Here is a 19,804-nt window from a genome sequence, read left to right on the forward strand (position 1 = left end):
GCCTAGTGGCCCACTTCCAGCCAGGGAGGCCAGGTGCCACACTGGGGAGGCCTCGTTCACCCCTAGATTCCACACCCCCACCCACCTTCGTCCCAACAGCCTGTGTGCAGCGAGGGGCCTGGCTTAGCGCCGGCGGGAGACCCCCGCCCGCCTTCCCTTGCGGCCCCTGGCCTCGCACCTTGTCGGCGATCTTGATGAAGAGGCTGCAGCCCTCCCAGGAGGCCAGCCGCAGCCGGCCGGCGACGCTGTCACACACGTCCCGCACCCGGGTGTTGGTGCCCACCTCCAGCATCTGGGCAGAGAGGCGGCCCATGAACGTCTCAGGACGTGGCTCAGCCTGGATGACCCTCTGTGGCCTGTCACGGCTGCCGGCCGGGGCTGGACGCGGCCTGTCCCGAGAAGGGCAAGACTTCCCCTCCAGAAACTGGCCAGGTGTTCGTGCTGTGTGGTCACAGGGCTCCGTGCCACGGGGCCCCAAGAGGCCCAGCCTTTTGAACTTGCTTTGAGAGGCCGGCAGCCTGGCTGTGGGAACTTTCTGTCATGCTCCTCTGTGCTCAGAATAGTTAAGGCCACGGAAGGCGTAGGGAGGGCTGTGAGGGCACCCCCCCTCAAGCCCCCAACGCTGAGCTCTGCTGCTGCCACTTGGTGAGGGCCTCCTGGTCCCAGCGGGCATCTCCCACCTCCCACCTGTCCCCCGCATTGTGCCCAGCAGCCACCCAGAGCTCTGTCCGCAGGCACACCCAGCCGCAGCCCCTGCTCGCCCGCACCCAGGGCAGGGTCAGAAGCCCGCGGGGCCCCCGTGGCCTGGATTCAGCCTTGCTGACCGGCCTTCTGGCCTCCTCTCTCCAGTGCCTGGCCTAGGACGCCCTCCACTCCTCTGGGACAGTCCTGACTCCCTCTGCACAACATCCTCCCCCCGCCAGCCCCTCCCCTGCGCGGCCCGGAGCACCTGAAGGTGTCTGGTGCTCTTCACGTGTGTGGGGCACCAGAAGCGGTCTGGGAAGCGGAGGAATAGTACGGGGGAAATGGGCAGGGGCAGGCCAGCCCTGAAGGTGTGACTGTCCATTTGTGTCCGTCGGTGGTGTTCTGTATTCCAGGGCTGACCCAGGTGCGGAGGAACCCTGCTCTAGGCTGCGGGTGGGGGAGGCCGAGGCCTTAGGGCGGGGGCTCACCTCGCTGGTGTCATTGGGCAAGTAGATCTTGTGGCAGATGCGGGAGATGTTCTGCTCCACAGCCTCCACTTCCACCTGGTGAGGGGGCTGCTTCCGGGGCCCTGTCCTGGAGCAGACAGTGCCCGCTGCACACGCCACCCGCCTCCCCGCCCATGCCAGCCCAAGCCACTAGCTGCTCTAAGCCAAGCTACACGCCAGGTACAAAGCACAAGGTCCACCGAGGCCACTGTGCAGGGTGGTGGGGCGCGGATTCCCAGGCAGCTACCCTGCCTGGGGTGCTCAGCACACGGCCCGGAGGAGGCAGCAGAGGCCAGCCTGGCCTCATCTCCCAGGTGTCCCGAGACTCTGAGAAGGCTGGGGGCCTGGTGCACATGTGGGGAAGGGACCCAGGCTGGCCAGGGGGCTCATGTTTTCCTTCTCACACAGCCCAACATCGGGCAGGTCAGGGATACTTACCTTCCCCACCACGACCCAGGCGGTCACCCACTGTCACAGCCCCTCCCAAGGCCACCCCACCCCCTCCCACAGTGATGGGAGACCCAGTGGGGGACTGGAGGGCAGGTGCAGCAGGGGAAGAACTGCCCGACTGTGGGAGGGCACACGGATTGGCAGGGACAGTCTGAGCTTGGCCACTCGGGTCTAGGCCAGGTCGGGGCCCAGGTGGCTCAGGGCATCGGAGTCACCCATTGGCCGCTGAACAGTTGACTCTGTGGTCTGGACAGGCAGTGGGGGTGTGGGCAGGGGAGCTCATGCCCAGAAACCTACACTGACCACCCGGGCCTCCCCGCAGCCTCTGCCTCCCCAAACTGACACCAGCTTCTGGAGAGGGAGGAGGGTCGGGCTATGCTGGCAAGAGTCCCCACTGGATCACAAGCTTCTGGAGGGCCAGTGGGGCCCCTCGGCCTCCCCAACCCGATCTGCCCAGGATCCGGGGGCCGGCAGGCTCACCTCAAGACCCTCTGAATGCGGCGGCTGCAGTCGGGGGCCAGCGCCCTCCTCCTCCGACTGTCTATGAACTTCTGGGCGTGGGGCAGCAGCGCCTTGCTGGGCGGGAAGAGGCCTGTGCAGAGCCACAGCAGCTGCCAGCCCCGCTCCTCGCTGTACCTGGTGGGGCAGTGCCTGTCAGCCCAGGAGGGGACCCTCCCAGAGGCTGGGGCCAGCTGGGTATCTTGGGGAGACAGGGCGTGAGGCCTGCCCCAGGCCCAGAGCCAGGAGGGCCCAAAGCTTTGCCACCAAAGCTTTTACGACTTTTACCTCCACGCAGAGGAGGGCCCTGCAGCTTAGAAAGCTGGGGCCTGCCCAGGGGACAAACGAGAGACAGTGGGAGGGACAGGGCCCCAGGCATCTTGGTTTCCCTCTCTGCTCTGACCATCCCGGAGGGTCAGCAGGACAGACTAGGGTTCCAACCCCTCCACTGACACTGTGACAGCCCGGGCAGGCTGTGTGCCCACACCCGGTGCCGTCTCCCCCTCTGAATGGTGGGCACAGCCACCGGGGGCTGGGGCGAGGACTGAGGGGCCCCCAGCCCAGCCACCTGCGTGCCCTCCGCCCTCCCCGCCCCGGGCAGACCTCTTGGTGTTGTGTGTCAGCTGCTTCAGGATCTGACAGTAGACCTCATCCTGCAGGGCTGCCTCCTGGAGGGCCCCCGAGAAGATCTGGTCGGTGAGCACCAGGGAGGTCCAGGCCTGCCGGGAGGGGTAGTCGCCCATGTACCTGAGGATGGGTGCGGCCGTCAAGGAGAACAAGCTGGGGGCTGTGGGTCACCACGACCCTGAGCCTGGTCCCCAAGCTGACCCCGGCCCGCCCTCTGCCCGGTGCTCCAGGAGACTGGCTCCTTGGTAGGACCGGTGTGGGCCAGACAGGCTGACTGGGGAAGGATATCGATGAAGATCTGGCAGGCGACATCCCGCAGCTCAGTGTTGGCATGAACACGCTTGAGCAGAGGCTGCCTCAGAGGCTCCACGGAGTGGGTCCACAGGTGGCCCCGGGCCTGGGCTGCGGGGAACATGGCCCTGCTGACCGCCTCCTTCTCCGGGGCCCTGTGAGGGATGGAGGCTGGGGTGAGGGCCTTCTCCGTCCCCTCCCGTGGGCACCCAGCGGGGAGAGACCCGGGCTCCACACCCCCTGGACGCCCCCTGTGCTCACGGCACTCAGCTAAGAAACAACGGGGCACTGCCCCCGTCTCCCAGGGTGCTTGTGGGAGGATCAGAGGGTCCCCTCCCTGCCTGGGGAGGCCAGGTGGGAGCGCAGAGGGGCTGGCTGGGCCAGGGCCTGGGGGTGGGCAGGGCGGGCACCTAAAATACTCATAGGAGAATTCCTCCAGGGTGTGCAGCTTCTCCTCGGGCTGCTCCTCCAGGGGCAGCTCTGCAGGCCGCCCTTCCTGGGCCGCCAGCTTCCGCTTCTCTGGTGACATGGCCAGCAAGCTCTGTGGGGGCACGGGCCTCTGGGTGTCCCAGAGCCCCTGCCCCTGGGCCCTTCCCATGGGCTCCCCTGGCCTGGTCGCCTCAGGGACTTGGGAGGGGCCGGACCACAGGGCCAGACAGGCCAGGGCCTACCCTTCCTGTACCACCTGCTATGTGACCCAGGACCAGTGACCAGGCATCTCTGAGCCTGTCTCCTTTCCCTTAGGAGGGTTCTCAGGCCCATCAGGCTCCCCTTCCCCAGGGTATCTCTCCTCAGGGGTATCTCTGACCCTGGCCCTGCCTGCTGGGGCCCCCTCCTCCTTCAGGCCTCAGCACAAATGTCACTCCCTCGGATGCCTTCCTGGACAGGACAAGCCCTGACCCTGTGACTTGGTCCTGTAACAACCAGGGCTTCTTCTTGGTGGCACTTGGTACTCCTGCCATCAAATCATTATTTGTCCACATGCTCCCTGAGGGCAGAGATGCTACTGAGTTCAGTCCTGTATTGCGGGCCTGGGGCACACACTCAACACGCAATACATGCACGGAGAAATGCGCCTGTCTGTCCTTTCTCCCTGTGGGGCTGGCTGTGGGGGCGGGGGTGGGCTGGTTCTCAGGGATAGGGAGGCTTGGGCCCCCTCAGGTCAGGGTGTAAATGAGGTGGAGGTGAGGATGGGTTCAGTCCCAGAACACAGCCGGTGGGCAGGGATGGAAGGAATGACCATTTGCTGGACACCTATTCAGTGCCAAGTGCTGTGTCAGGCCCTGCACAAGCACCTGCAGCCTCACCACCACCCACAGGGATGACGGGGCTCTCTGTGAGGGGGCAAGCAGGTCCCTGAGTGAGGACCCCAGGCCGGGCATCCCGGCCACGTCCCCAGGTGCCCACGGGTGCCCAGCTGAGGGCAGGTGAGCACGTGAGTTACCAGCAGCTGCGCCGAGGGCTTGGTGACTGTCGGGATGATGTAGAGGCAGGCGGTGGGCACCAGCCCCGTCTTGCCCGTCCTGTCATTCTGGGCCAGGGTCCAGTTTTCAGAGGCCAGCAGTCCTTGCTTCTTTGTCAGGATCAGCAAGTCCCCCTTCTTGAAGGGCAGGAGGGTGACATCATCTACAAATCCAGGTCACACACGCACATGGGGCAGAGAAGTCGCCATTTACCCAAGGCTCTGCAGAGGCCGGAGGCTGTGTGGGCATCCTGTGGGCAGTCTCCTCTGACCGGAGAGGAGCCAGAGACACAGAGCACGGCCACCCCGACAGTGAGTGGTGGTGGGACTCCCCGAGCTCAGGCTCCCCGAGCTCCTGGCGTGGGCAGGAGCTGGGGGTGCCGGCTCAGAGGGCTGGCCAGGAGGTGGCCTGGGAGGTGGGAGGCAGGTGGGCAAGGGGGACAGAACACCAGCTGGCAGTCACCACCCCTGCCGGGGAGATGGGTGACCTCTCTAAGCCTGTCTCCCCTTCTGTAAAATGGAGAAGGGACCCCCCTACCACTGGGGCAGCTGGGAGGACAGATCGGGCAGCAGGGACTATGTTTTGGGTGGGGTTCACATCTCTTGCTGCTGTGAGACCCCCGTGCACAGCCCCTCCCCCACACCACCCTCTTTTCTGAGGCCTCATTTCCAGGAGAGCACAGCTCCCAGAGAACCAGACAGCTGGGGCTTAAATCCCCCCACCACATACTCCACCCCCCCAGAGCTGGGTGGCCCTGAACAGGCCACATCCCTTCTAAGCCTCTGGTCCTTGCTCTAAAATGGGACAAAAGAGCGGCTGAGGGGCTGGTGTGCGAGGCACAGGCGGTGGCCCGGCTACTCTCTGCGGGGGTGGGGGGGTCACTGGCCCCTCCCCTGCTCCGGGCAGAGGCCCAGCTCCCAGTGAGCTTCCTCTCAGAGGGTCTGAGATACCTCCTTGAGCCCCTGGTTTTGTGGAAGGGAGGGCCTGGCCCGCAGCTGCCCCCACCCTGGTGCTCAGTGGGGAAGCCCCCTCTCTGCTCCAGTCCACCCAGACCTGGCCTGAGCCAACCACTGCCTCCCTGGGCACGCAAGCCGCCCCTCTCCGCCGGGCCGGGCACCTGTGGCCTTCCTGTCCTGCAGTGCCATGGTGAATACGGATCTCTCCTTCAGGCCCTCCAGAAACAAGGCCACCAGCTCGGCGATGGCCACACTGCTAGGGGACCTGAATTCGTGTTCCTCTTCGTGCAGCGTGGACAGCAACAGTTTCTGCCCACCCAGGGCCTCCCTGAGGGGAAAAGGGTGCGACATGACCAGAGGCCTCCTCCACCCAACCCCTTGTGTGGGCCCCTCCACAGCCTCAGAAGGTGACCCTCCCGAGTTACAGATGAGGGAACACAGTGGCGTGTCCAGGGCCACAGCGGGGCTGGGGGCTAAGTGCGGGGTCTGCCCGAGTCCGGGACCTTGCTGCGTGTGTAGGCAGGTGAGCCGGAGCTCAGGGTCCCTCGGGCTTCAAAGACAGTGGTGGCGCCAAGCCCCAGTCTGCATCAGCTCTGGGCAGGTCATGCAGTGGCCAGGGCACAGGGCCACCACAGGGATACCAGCCTGGGGGAGCTTGAGTCCCCCAGCCTCTGGATGCCTGACTTATTCATCTGCAGGCTTGGGGATGCTGTGGGACTGACTGGCATAGAGAAGCGTGGCCAGGGTGCGCCCTGCCCACCCTGGTCATGGTTATAGTGCAGAGACACAGGACTTTGCGGGGTGGTGTGGCCCAGGGACAGTGGAGGGCGGGTCCTGTACATGTGCCATCTCTCCTGGAGCCCCAAGGACAGAGGTTGTGGGGACAGAGGTCTGGGGCACCTTCCCTCCGGGCACCCACCTGTCGGTGATGAGACTCATGATCTCTAGGAAAGAGAGTTCCAGGAGCATCTTCTCTTTCTGGTCCAGAAAGTACAGCCCCTTCCAGTTAACAGCCAAGATCAGCTGAGTCTTGGGCAGTCGGGGGCCTGGCCGGAGGAGACGGGGTTGTGAAGCCCGGACTGGCCCCGGGGGGCCCCACCTGCACCCCCTTCCCCCTGTCACAACCATTACCTGAGAGTGTGGTGACTTCAAAGAGCCGGGAGAAGAGCAGCGGCCACTGCAAACGGGCGGTGTCCACCACCTGCTCCTGCACGGCCAGCGGCGTGGCCCGCTTCTGGGTGTATGGTGCCTGCGTGGAGGACGCCACATGTCACCTCCATCACTCGTCATCCCCCAGCCGACTACTTGCCCAGCGCCCAGGGTGGATCATTCAGTGAAGTCTCTGCCTACAGTGAGGTCAGTGCGGGCGAGGGCCAAGGGGGAGGCTCTGGTGGGCGGGGGAGGACCCCTCAGGGGGCTCTGGAGAAGGCGGCTTTCCCCTCTGCAGTATCAGGACTCCTGAGGGCTGAACGGCTGGCTGCTGCCCGCTGACTCAGCCCGGGAGACTGGGAGGGGCATGTGTGCGTCTGTGCCCTCACTGAGCTGCCCTGATCCAACCAAGATGCCAACTTGGAAGGAGGAGGGAAGGTGGAAGGGGCCTGTGACAGGGAGGGGACCTGAACAAGATGGTTTAATCCTGAAGAGGCAGGGTGAGGCTCCTGGGCAAGTAAAAGTCTCCTGTTCTCCAGTGTGGAGGGCGGGGAACCCGTGATGGGGGCTCCAGCCTCTCGACACGTCCAGGGCACCCTTATCCCCCCAAAAGAGCTGCAGAGCCCAAGTGCGCGGGCTCCGTGGAGGCTGACCTTGGTGTGGGCAGCGGTGACCAGGCTGGCCCACGTGTCTGGGGGCTTGGTCCTGTACAGCTTGGAGGAGACACAGCTGGGCAGCAGCACCTGGATGGCCTCTCTCCCCGCCGTGGCACCGAGCTGCACGTAGCAATGCTGGGCCAGCAGCTCCACCAGCTCTTCCTCCTGCACAGCCCAGAACCCCCCCCGGGGGGGGAGGGGGGAACGTGTGAGCCCACCCTCCCCTGTAGCGCCTTGCCCCTTGCCCAGCTCTTGCCCCAGCACAGCAGAGGTGACTGGAGCTCAAGCAAGAACCGAGAGCGTGAGCAGCCACCCTTTCAACCACATCTGCCAGGCAGGACCTGTCCCTTCCCCAACAAGGCAGAAACACTGTGCGCCCTGACCGGGTCCCAACGTGGGCTGTGCTCCGGCTGGCGGGCCAGGACCCCACCCCCATCAGCCCTGGCCTGAGCCCTGCGGGCCCTCTGCCTGAGGACAACGGGTGATCCCCGCCCCATGTCCTCTCTCAGCCCTACGGAGCCAGTGAGTGTGCAGGAAGGAGCTCTGAGGCAAGGGTGGCGCCACAACACTGCTGTCTGCGTGGGGTAAGTGTGGGCAAGGCCACACCCTGTCCTCCCTGGTCCCCACATGCATGGCTTCTGTGGGGACTCATCTGGGCAAGGGGCTGTATAAGTCACCAGCACAGCCCAGCACAGAGCAGGGCTCTCCCCTCCGGAAGCCCCGGTGCCAAGCAGACCCCTTCTTTCCAGGACACTGAAACCTTGCCAAGCCACCTAGCCGCCTGCCCTCTGGTCCCCTGGCCCCCGCCTCTCCCTGCCCACTGCCCCGTTCCAGGCTGGCCTCCAAGACTGCTGCAGCTGCCTCTGATCCCCAGAGCAACCTCTGGGTTCAGCCCAGGGAAGTCTGCCCCCCTGAAGAGGGGCAGCGCTGCTCCAGGACCTCAGGTGCACGACCTCCTCTCCCTCGATTCTCACTGCCATCAGGAAAGCTCTGGTGACTCTGCACTTGCCTCATAAGGGCCCGAGGCTCTGAGAGGTGACCTAATGTTCCAAAGGTCACACCTTGGAAGAGGCACAGGTGGGACCCTGATTCAAGTGCTGAGGCTCCAAGGCCATGCTCTTGACCCCCAGGCCCTGTGTCCCCTAAGCAGCTGCTGTGGTGGAGCCGACAGTAGGACTCTCCCGCCTGCTGCTGGACCCACCCTCACAGGCTAGAGCGAACCGTGGCTGAGGAAGGAGATGGAGGCGCCAGACAGGGACAGCTGCGCCCTGAGGGGCCCGGGGACCCGCACTCGCGGACACATTCCTGGGTCCACTCCTCTCCCTGGGCCTCCTGCCCGCCACGCTCCCCTCTGCCTCCCGGGGGGCATCCCTGGTGGCCGCCGCCCGGCTGGTCCAGACGGCCCCTGCTGCGAACTGTCTCCCTGGGGCTGTCTGATGGGCTAGGCTTCAGCGCCCTGGCGCCGTGGTCCCCTCACCTTCTCGAAGCTGTACTCTCCGGACCGGACTCCGTGGAGGACTTGACGGTAAATGAGCTGGGTGCTGACGGGGTCCTCCCGGGAGTTGTGCCAGGGGGTGAAGAACTCCTTCCGGAAGTAGAGGCGCCAGGGCGCCTGGCGCTCGCTCCCGCCCCTCTCCCGGGCCAGCTGCTCACACTGGGCCACGGCGTCCATCACATGGTCGCGCCCGCTGCCCAGGGACCAGAACTGAGGCCAGAACCGGGGTGGCAGGGGTGAGCGACCACCGTGGCACCGGCCGTGGGGACACCGCCCTCCGCTCAGGCCTGCGCGCTGGGAGGATAGCAGCCCCTGGACCCTGTGGGGCTCCTCCCCTACGGGGCGTGGCCTGTCAATCACCCCCAAACACCCACTGCCCCGCCCACAGGAGGCGTGTGCCCACGTGACTGGGTCCAAATGCCTTGGCTGGTTGGCATGAGTAAGTCTGGGTCTGAGGTTGTGGGCTTGGGGGTCGGGGCATCCGGAAAGCGACGAATGTGGGGTTTGGGTGGGGCTGTGCCAGTGTGTCCCTCCACACTGCTGCACGGGGTATGAGCTCCTGCACAGGATGTGGGCTGCTAGGACATGGCAGGGGACCTTTGAGATGTGCAGGTGCCACTATTTGGGGCCAGGGTACAGCCACAAGGCTGAGGGTGTGAGTGCTGGGGCAGGGGGACAGGCTGCCTGGTTGTGAGGCAGGTCTGTGTGGGAGACCTTGTGTCTGTGTCTGTGTTTGGAGCCAGGAGGGCTAGCTGTGGCGAGGCTGGCCTATGTGTGTAAGGGAGGCGGGCAGAGGATGGGACCCCCGGCCAGTACCTTGTCATACACGGCAACCTGCAGGGAAAAGCCCAGGTGGTCGCTGAGGCCCTGCTTACGGGCAATGTGCAGGCAGACTTCCCGAGACGTCGAGGCGGAGTCCACTGTGACGGTCAGGCTCTCTCCAGTCGCCAAGGTGACATGGACCGGGATGTGCTTCTTGGACTTGACAGCCTGGGGACAGACGGAGACTCATGTCCTCTGCCCAGGAGGCCCCTGGGTTCAGCTGCCCACCCTGGAGCTTCCGGAATCTGGGTCCCAGAGGCAGGCACCCCATCCCCTCTACCCAACCCGCCATCCCTGCTAGCCCACCCCAGCAGGTTCCGAGGCCTGGGCCTCCTGATGCCCCACCCAGCTCAGCAGGGAGTTAACGAAGTCCACGCCAGCAGACGTTGGTGCTGAGCTGACAGGCTGGGCCGGGGCAGGAGCAATGCCCACAGTGCAGCCCGGCAGTTCGTGGGCTTCTCCTAGTTCGAATCAGCTGTCCGTGGTGGTGCAGCCTGCAGGCCGAAGGCCCCGCTTTAACCTGAGAACCCTGAGCTTTGGTGAGGTTGAGTGACTCAGAATCACACAAGGTCAGAGAGCTCTTGGAAACGTCCGAGTCTTGGATTCTGGACCATTTGGGGTCCAAGGAAGCTCCTGTCCCTCTCTGTACAGGGGGTGAGCCTGGCCACGTGGCTACTGCAAGTTTACATGCACCACCAGGGCTCCTGCGCCGGGCAGGCAGACAAGGTGGAAGAGAGGGTGGCCCTGCGGACCTGGGTGGCGGGGTGAGAAAGGGAAGGGACGCAGCAGGAGGTGACCCAGGTGGAGGGCACCACGGGGCACTGGTACTGAGCTCGTTCCAGGAGCCACGGTACAGCGGGGTGCAGGAGGCCCCCTCAACCCTGCCTGTGTCCGAAGGCCCCCTCCTGAGGATGCTGCGGGAACTCACAGGGGGCACAAACAGCAATGCTGCCAAGGGGGACAACCTTGGAAGGACCATATAAAATGTAAATGTCCTTGGGCGGGGTTGGTGGTCCTTCGCACCCTGCTGCTAACGAAGTGAAGAGACTTATTTTCTCCATCTGCTAGTAGGGTCCCAAACGAATGTGGATTTAGATTCACATCCACCACCTACCTGCAGCTCCAGCGAGGCCGGGGGCTCTGTGCGCACCCCGTTGGCGCAAGTGCGTCTCAGGCGCTCAGCACAGAAGGGCCCGTAGCCGGCTGGCCCTTGACCAATGAAGTTCAGCAGATACTGGTGGGAGAGGAAGGCAAGGGGAGGAAGCCACTTAGAACCGAGGCGACTTTCTACTTACTATCCAGATTCTAGAAACTCTAATACTATGTGAGGTCATGGATGGGTTAACTAACCTCATTGTGGCAATCCTTTGGCAATATATAACCATATAAAATCACTACACTGTACATTTTATACTTAAACAGTATTATATAGCTGTTATATCTCAAAGCTGGGAAAAAAACTTTTAAATAGAAATAAAAATGATAATACTCTTGGCGAGGGTCTGATGGCATGGGCGCTCACACTATGAGACAGAATTTAAACTGGCACATTTCTGAGGAGCCACTTGTCAACAGGTTTTAAACAGCACATAGTTTTAAAATGTGCATACTCTTTAAACAAACTTACGGAGGGGATAAAGGGGTAAAGGGATAAATTGGGAGTTTAAGATTTACAGATATTAACTGCTATATAAAATAGATAAGCAGGAAGGTCCTACTGCAGACCACAGGGAACTATATTCAATAGCTTATAATAGCCTATAATGAGAAAGAATCTGAAAAAGAATATATATATGTATAACTGAATCACTATGCTGCACACCAGAAATTAACACAACATTGTAAACTGACTATACGTCAATTACAAATTGATTAAATTAAAATTTTAAAATGTGCATACTCTTTGACCAATAATTCATATCTCTCTTAAAGGTAGATATATATATTTTTAATCACAGTGGTGTTTATGTGATGGGCAATTGGAAGACGGATCCTAAACGTCCATCAACAAATAAAATATGCTGTGGGACAGCTCTGACAGATGGCATTAGTGCTGCCGCTTGGGGACAGTTTATGACATGCAGAGATACTTAAAGAGACAAGTGAAAACTGCAGGAGAGCCAACGTTCTAAATATGTTTGATAAGATATGTTTGATCTTTCTGTCTCACAGAGATTTCATGAGGAGAGGCAGCCTGGAAGGGTTTATTGGTGTCAGGAGTGGCCCGGCGCCCCAGGCAGATGGCCGGGTGACCACGCTGCCTGCTGTCCCTGACGGGACGAGAGGAAGTGAGACTGTTTTCTGTGTGATCCCAAGTATGACCCAAAAGGCCAGAAATTGTAACAGAAGTCACCTCTGGGTGTGGGGGTAACTTATGTTCTTTTTAGACTTTCTGCATTTTCTACATATTTTATCATCAGAACCCAAAGGTAGCGAGGCCTGGGGCCCGAACACTTGGAAGCCCCTCCCTGTTCAGTTTTACAGCCGAGAGAGATGCTGCAGCCAGTCTCTGGTTGGTGCCCACCCCTTGGACACCTTTGCCTTTTCAATGCCTGTTTCATCTACCATCTCGCTGTCTCCTGGTGACTGAGCCCAGGTGAGATGGCCCTGCAGACCCTGAACAGGGGCCAGAAGGAGCAGCCTCTTTTCCAGATGGAGAAGCTGAGGCGCAAAGACACTTAGGCCCTGCCGCCCACCCTGGCCCACAGGAGCAGGAGAACCAGGCCAGGCCCACCCAGGCTCCAGCCGTCACCTGCCCTACTCCCCACCCACCCCACCAGCCCCGGCCCCGGGCCCTCCCCACCTTCGTGAACCTCTCGGAGGGCGGGAAGCAGCCCAGGCACAGGCTGAGAAGGATCCAGCCCCGCGCCAGGCTGCTGGTTTTGTAGTTCTCTGACAGCTGCTTGCAGATCTGACAGTAAATCTCATCCCTGAAAGACACAGAGCGCTGGGGGCCGGCGGAGGAGCCAGCTCTGGTGGGGAGAGGAGGCAGTGGCGCCCAGGCACCCAGCTCCTGCTGTACCTGGAGAGGGGCATGTTTGTGGGGTGACCGCCAGCCTCCTCACCTCCGACTGCCTCTGTTGGCCCCCCTGCCACCCCCAGGCCCACCCCGGACCCTGTCACCACCCCAGGGTCTCCCCAGGGCTCTGCACCCCCACTCCTGCTAGCCCCGGCTCCTGTCTCCCCAAATGCCTCTGCCCTCCTGGTCAGTCATCTCGGCCTCTCCCTCTTTTTGGCCTCTGCTCCCTCCTCACCCACTCTGCCCACAATTCCTCGGCCCTCCAGCTGTGGGGCCCAGCTGCAGGAAGGGCCCAGGGGTCTCCAGCCGAAGCCCTGCCCTTTGCAGCCCGGCAACCTGATCCGCTCCTTTCCCCAACCTCCCGATTCTTCCAAATCTTCTCCCTTTGCCTCAAGCCCTGAACACAGCCACCCCCACGACTGCAGAGAGAAAAGTGGGGACTCCATGGGAGAACCCCTCAACTCCTCACCTCCTGATCAGTTCCTGTGCCCACAGGCTCATAAGCCTCTCCAATCCACGTCCTCTTGGGGAGGGGACTTTCCTGGACCCTTCCCCACTGGCTCAAGCCTCTATCATCATAGAAAAGTGTCTATCAGCCTCTCCAATCTCCCATGTGCAGAGGCCAGCATCCTTCCCCTAATGACTCAGTGATGTGCTGGTAAGTGTTTAACCAACTCTCCTGGGGCAGGAGAGGGGGAAGCCCTGAAACTTGTTGCATTTTCCAATTTCTGTGGTGTAAATATTCCCACTGATGCCAGTTTCCAGCTACCAGGGTGACGTCACTGCCCACAGAGTGGGGAGGAGATGGGCACTGCCAGGTTGCACGGGCCAGTCGTGTCAGCCCCAGTCTTTCTTCTGGAGACACTTGAGGTACTGCCATCAACCCTTCACCCAGACTGGAAACCTGGGGGCTGGCCTGACTCCTCCATCAGCCACCATCTGCCACCACCTGGCTCCTAGAAATGTTCTCTGTCCTCTACTCCCTGCTCCTGCTCCCTGAGGTGTTTCTTGTCCACTCTCCCTGGACCTCTGCAGCCGCCCTCTTCTGGCCACCCACCCCCATCCCTCTGTGTCACTGCCAGGGAGAGCTTCCTGGAAGTCAACTATGATCATGGTCTCCTCTTCCTGAAAGCTGTTCCCCACTGCTCTTAGGATTGACTTCACACTCCAGGCCCCAGCTGTGTCAAACCACCTGGAATTCCAGACCTAGGCTGTCTCAGGGCTCTGGGCCCCTGTCCAGCCTCTCCCTCTGTCTAGTGAACACCCCTCCTCCCTCCTGCCCCGCCTGGGCCAGAAGGGCATTACGATTCCTCCTTCTTGGTGCCCTCACGGGCCCCCTGTCCTAGCGCAGGCAGTTATTGTGGGGATCCGGGTCCTCCCGTGCTCCCCAAGTAAAGGAGCTCCTTGCAGACAGAGACACATCGCCTTCGTCTCTACATCCCCGGCCCTCAGGCAGGGGCCTGGCCCCGAGCAGGTCCTTAATGAACAGATGTCGAATGTATGGTTGGATGTGGAGTTGGGCATTTACTTTGTCATGCAATTTCACTAAGACCCCAGAGCCAAGGACACACAGAAGATAATACTCAACATTCTCTAGAGATACACTCTTGTAGGATTTACTAAAAGATTGGCAGGGCCAGTCCAGCCACCATGCTGTCTCGCTTCCTCTGGAGAATCCTAAGCTACCTTTAATGGAGCAAAATAGTCAGGAACTGGGAACTGCACTTGGACTTCTTGGTGGGGCAAGCATGGATGAGCTCCTGCTGACCAAGAAGATGCCATGGAAGGAGTCGGGCTGTGGGCATCTTGAGGGGACCCACACCAACAGGCCGACCATCATTCCAGAGCATCCCACCAGTAAGGGGCTGTGGTGTGTTCCATTAGGAGTGAGAGTAGACAGGGAATCTCATGGGATCCCTGAGAGAGCTGGCCCCAGTTGGAGTCAGGACCATGTGGAATTGGCTACCGGGGTATCTGAAGAACCCACAATGCATCTCATTTGGACCCAGCTTTTATGTGTCTGCCATATTGGAGGGTGTGGTGGCCAGTGAGGACTGACCAGGAGAGAACTACCAGTAGAACCAACTAAGAAGAGTTGCCACATCGGTGTCATGCAGGCAGCTTAAACTGGTGGAGAAAACTGACTTGAAGAACCAGCAGACAGAGTCTGGGGTTCCCACAGCAGTAGAAAGTGAGAAAGAAAATCCTGAAACGAAGACAATCACAGAAGATGAGTCTGAAATTTTACATATAAAATCATCCTAAATCTCTGCTCACCCCTGATCTACACATGTGTCGGGCAGACTCCAGGCTGCCCAGCAAAGGCTAAAGTAACTGGACGGGGATTCCAGCTGCTGCTCACCACAGGGAGTCAGAGTTTGAATCCAGCCAAGTTAACTGTCCGCCAAAATGAAGAGCCAACACTCTTTGAAGGAATATAACAGATCCCAGTCTCTAAACATCCCATTCTCAACGTCCAGGAGACAACCCAAGGAAATCACAGTCAAGTACTAGACATGTGAGGAAACAGGAAAGCACAGCCCTTCTCAAGAGAAAATGCAGTCAACGGAAACCGATCCTAAGATGACCCAGATGGTTGGATTTATCAGAAAAGGATTTAAAACTACCATCAGTATGCTAGAAGACATAAAGGACACCATGGTCACAGGGAATGAACAAACAGGAAATCTTGGCAGAGCAACTGAAACTATAGAGAAGAACCAAGTGCAAACTCTGGAACTGAAAAATATAATATCTGAAACAAAAAAAAATGTTGGATGGGTATAATGACAGACCGAGGAAGACAAAAAACTCAGCAAATGTGAAGATAGATTAATAGAAACTATCCAATCTAAAGAACAGAGGAAAAAACAAAGAAAGAAAAGGTGAACTTATCTTCAGGGACCTGAAGATAGGGACCTGTAAAAAAGTCTTACATCAGTTTAATTAGAGTTCAAAGGAAAAGAGAGAAAGAGAGAGCATGAAGCAGAAAAAATATTTGAAGAAATAATGGCCCAAATTTGGTTAGAAAGAATAATCTAAAACATGTGAACCCCTAAAATACAATAGTTGGTCCCTGAAAGCAGTATACTTCTCTCTTAAAACTTGCATAAAAATACAATTCCCATAGAGCAAACTGCATATAAAGCAGAAGGAATATAATATAAATGAGGAACTTGTTCATTTGCAGGGCCCTGCATTAAAGCCTGTTATAAAATGAATCACCAGTCCATGATGAAGTTGTTTTTCTAAAACTGGGTTTTACCCATGGGTTTTAATACAGAGCAAATGGAAAATCCTTGATGGTTATAATATCTGCAGTCCTGAGACCTCGCCTGCAGGCCCTGGGACAGGGAAGAGGGCAGGGCTGCGGCCTTCAGCTGAGAGCCAGTTTGTGTGTGTGTGTGTGGCAGGGGATGTTCTGAATGGGTGGGGTGGGAGCAGGGACTGACCTGAGGCCAGGCCGCAGGATGGCGTAGTCCACAATGAAGTGCACCTTCTCCAGGTTGGACATGGGTCGGTCTGAGATGGGGCCGTCATGCTCAAAGGGCTCTTCTCCAATACTCAGCTGGCTGGCCACCTTGAAATCCAAAGGGGGCGGTCAGGGCAGCTGGGAGTCTTCCCATTTGCAAAGGAGGAAACTGGGCAAAAGCCTGCAATGCTGCGGCAGAGCTGGGTAAGGTGGGGGGTCCCCTGACCCTGGGCTCACCTGGCCCGTGACCTGGGAGGACCGCTTCAGCTTCATGGAGGAGATATCCTTGGTCCCTCTGTCCCTGTGGCTGGGCTTCTGTGGATGGAGACAGTTCCCGAGGGAAGGTGAACCCGGGTGACACTTCCTAACACTGACCCAACAGCTACCTGGGTGGCGGGGTGTGAGCCTCCAGCTCACCTGGCCGTCTCCTGGGCCGATTCACAAAGCACCATGCACAAAGTCCCTCATCTCACTGACAGGTGTGCATCCTCATCCTTACTGCCAGGTGAGGAAACAGAGACCAGACGGAAGCTGCTCAGCCATCAACCAGCCCTCTGGGAGGGCTTGGGACCATTCTGATTCCAAAGCTTGGCCCTCTCCCCAGTAAAGCCCTCAGATGGAAGGCTGGCTCTGAGCCCAGGTGCCCAGGACACCCTGGGCCACGGTCATTCGCAGTGAAACCTGAGTGGATGAATTGGGATTCACTCTGCCCACTACATGGGGGGTGCTCTTCTGAAGGATCAGAAGAATCTAGGCTGCGGGGGGAGGGGGAGGGCTGGTGGGGAGGGCCTGCTCCTGGCCATCAGATGCTGCTGGTCTCCTCAGGCAGGGGTCACCCCCTGTCCTAATGGTGTCCTGAGAAGTGGCTGCCACAATCAGAGCTCCATGCGGGACCGGGCTTGGGTCCTGGAGGGCTAGGCACCAGCGTCTGGCTGGGGGAGCACTGGTTTGCCACGCTGAGCCCACGTGTGACACACAGTAGCTCCCTCAGCCCCCTGCTCCGTGTTGGGGGCACATGGTGGGTGCTTAAGAAACGTGCAGGAAGGAACGCTTGAGATCTGACCTCTGGGAAGCCAGGCCTGCTTCTCCCTGTGCTCACCTTCCAGAGGTGCCAGCAGCTGGACCGCCTCCCTTTCCTGAGTGGTGGCCAGCCTCAAGGTGGCCCCTGCTGACCCCTGCCTCCTGACACTCTCACCCATCATGGTAGGTAGGCATTATAGCTTCCATCTTACTTTCTCTCTTACATCGCTCCTTCTGGAGGAAGCGTAGTGTGAGAACATGCTGGCAGCCCTGGGGGGAGGCCCAGGTGGCCAGGACTGAGGCTCCTGCCAGCAGCTACATGAGGAAGCTATTTCTGGATGCAGATCCTGGAGCCCCAGTTGAGCCTTCAGATGAGAGCTGACCGCAACCTCATCAGAGACCATGAGTCGGAACTAACTAGCTACGTGGCCCCTGACCCTCAAAAACTGCATGAGATAATAAATACGGGCTGTTTTAAGCTAAATTTAGGGAGTAATATGTTGCATTGCATTTGATAACCATTAGTGTCCAGAGCCCAGGTCTCTAGAGATTAGGGAGTCAGGACTTCAGTGTGGGCAGCGTCTCCACAATCCCTGGACCAGATCTGGCCATGTGGTCCTGGGCTGCAGACTCCCAGAGATTTCTGTGCAGCTCGTCTGCACACGGGACCTCACCCCTGTCTGAGCTGAGTCCTATGCACTTGACATAGGAGGCACTGCGATATGGTGATTTACAAAAAGAGAGAGATATTTGGTCTTCATCCCTGTTACTGGCACAGAGCTCCTAAAAACCCTTAAAATTTCCTGTCAGAAAGGAAATCTTTTTATGTTAATAAGATGATCTTTGGGGAGGCACCTAAGGATGGGGGCTGGTTGCCAGCGGACAACTTTCAGTCCCACCCCCTGCTTCTGGGAGGGGAGAGGGGCTGGAGATTGAGTTCAGCTGGCTCAGTGGCCAATGATTTAGTCAACTGTGTCTGCATAATGAAGCCTCTGTAAAAACCCCAAAGGACAAGGTTCACAGAACTTCCAGGTAGGTGGACACTGCAGAGATTTGAGGAGAGAGGCAAGCTCAGAGAGCAAGGAGGGTCTACAACCTGTTTCCCCACCCCTTGGTGTACCACTCCCATCTCGCTGTTCTGAGTTACATTCTTTTATAATAAACCAGGAATTGGCTAAGTAAAATGTTTCTCTGAGTTCTGTGAGCTGCTCCAGCAAATTAAACCCAAGGAGGGGGTTGTGGGAACCTTGGGTTTATAGATGGTCAGGCTACCAGTAAACAGCCGAGGTACCAGTAAACAATCTGGACTTGCAACTGTGGTGGGGGGGTCATCTTGTAGGACCAAGCCTTTAACATGTGGGCTCTGAGCTATCTCCAGGTAGACGGGGTCAGAACTGAGTTGAATCATAAGACATCCAGCTGGCTTTGAGAATTCTTGGTGTGGCGGGGAGAAAACCCACATACATTGGAATTGGTGTCAGAATTACAGGCTGTCAGGGCTCCTGCTGCTGGTGGGCCCCATGCTGTCACTGCTGTGTGATGCCTTTGGACTATTCTTAGTTAATTCCACTAAGATTACATCATGCAACCAGGGCCTTTGGAAGGACTTCCGACCGAAAATGGATGTGAACGGACCTTTCATCAGAGGGCTGGGTAGAACACGGGTAAAGAACTTGGTCTTTGAATTCAAAGCCTGGCTCTGTCACATGTATTCACTGTGATCTGGGGCAAGTCACTTCCCTTGTCAGTGTCTTTAGCTATGATAAGCTTAATAAGCTGTTCTAGAAATTTGAATCGTGTTCAAGCCACACCCAGTATTCAGAGCCTGGGAGACCCTCTCCTACAATGACTGCAGAATTCAGTTAAGTCTGGGGTGCAAAGGCTGACCCATGAGTTCCTGAGTGCAATGCAAGACTGGAAACTTCGTGAGCCCCTCGCTTGGGCTGGTCCAGTGAGGGATGCTTACTCCGCGCCCTGCCTCCCGCTTCTGGTCCAGTTTCCTCGGTTCCCTGGGCCTGGGGACACCCGAAGCGGGCCGCCCTTGGCCACTGCCTGCGCCTGCGCACCTGTGTGGATCCGCTGCGCCGTGGAGGCTGGGTGCCACTCTCCCCGTCCAGGGCGTCATGGATCTGCCGCATGACCGAGCGGTCCTGCAGGGTGCTCCTGGCAAAGAGCACTGGCTCTGGAAGGTCACCCATGAACCTCAGGATGATGCACCACACTGCCAGGGCGGCCTGGGGAAACAGGGACAGAGCGCCAGGCTGGAGCCCACTCATGTGCAGTGTGGAGCCCGTGGGACCCCGCCCTGGGCCCTGCTGAACTGGTGGTGGTGGTGGGGGACTGAGCCACCAGAAACCAGAAGACCAGGTACCGAGCAGTCAGCGTCGTCCTCATGGTAGAGCAGAGGGTATCGGAGGGGCCGCCGGATGTGCGTGTGGCTGGCCGATTTCTGGAAGTAGGTTGCGGCAAACTTGGGGAAGGTGTACTCGGCCAGGCCGTCCACGTCCTCCTCCGGCTCCTCCATCATGGGGACCGTGTCCAGGTCAACCTCAGGCAGCTTCTGGGTCCTGGCTTCCAGCTCCTGGTTTCCAGGAAAGGGGAGGGACAGAGGTCAGCTGTCCTTTCAGATGTCACCAGGCAGTCTGTGCATCTTTGGGAGCCTGGAAACCCCAAGAAGGGTCTGCCTGGTTCTGCAG

The 19,804-nt window shown here is 59.1% G+C and overlaps 1 protein-coding gene across 1 annotated transcript in view; it reads right to left on the reverse strand.

Annotated features, from left to right (window-relative positions):
• MYO7B (myosin VIIB) overlaps window positions 1-19,804 on the reverse strand; it is an 89,290-nt gene that overhangs the window by 2,934 nt on the left and 66,552 nt on the right. Inside the window, exons 23-41 of the mRNA XM_031451202.2 lie at window positions 19,480-19,689; window positions 19,175-19,342; window positions 16,326-16,403; window positions 16,069-16,196; window positions 12,401-12,527; window positions 10,712-10,831; window positions 9,592-9,765; window positions 8,758-8,985; window positions 7,278-7,445; window positions 6,607-6,724; window positions 6,395-6,521; window positions 5,637-5,803; window positions 4,501-4,682; window positions 3,467-3,597; window positions 3,054-3,211; window positions 2,742-2,895; window positions 2,121-2,276; window positions 1,173-1,278; window positions 179-292 (exon numbers count right to left, since the gene is read on the reverse strand). Of these exons, the coding sequence (XP_031307062.1) occupies window positions 179-292; window positions 1,173-1,278; window positions 2,121-2,276; window positions 2,742-2,895; window positions 3,054-3,211; window positions 3,467-3,597; window positions 4,501-4,682; window positions 5,637-5,803; window positions 6,395-6,521; window positions 6,607-6,724; window positions 7,278-7,445; window positions 8,758-8,985; window positions 9,592-9,765; window positions 10,712-10,831; window positions 12,401-12,527; window positions 16,069-16,196; window positions 16,326-16,403; window positions 19,175-19,342; window positions 19,480-19,689 (2,814 nt within the window). The remainder of the gene's footprint in view (window positions 1-178; window positions 293-1,172; window positions 1,279-2,120; window positions 2,277-2,741; window positions 2,896-3,053; window positions 3,212-3,466; window positions 3,598-4,500; window positions 4,683-5,636; window positions 5,804-6,394; window positions 6,522-6,606; window positions 6,725-7,277; window positions 7,446-8,757; window positions 8,986-9,591; window positions 9,766-10,711; window positions 10,832-12,400; window positions 12,528-16,068; window positions 16,197-16,325; window positions 16,404-19,174; window positions 19,343-19,479; window positions 19,690-19,804) is intronic.

Source organism: Camelus dromedarius, chromosome 4 (assembly GCF_036321535.1).
Source record: "Camelus dromedarius isolate mCamDro1 chromosome 4, mCamDro1.pat, whole genome shotgun sequence".
Classification (NCBI taxonomy): Eukaryota; Metazoa; Chordata; class Mammalia; order Artiodactyla; family Camelidae; genus Camelus; species Camelus dromedarius.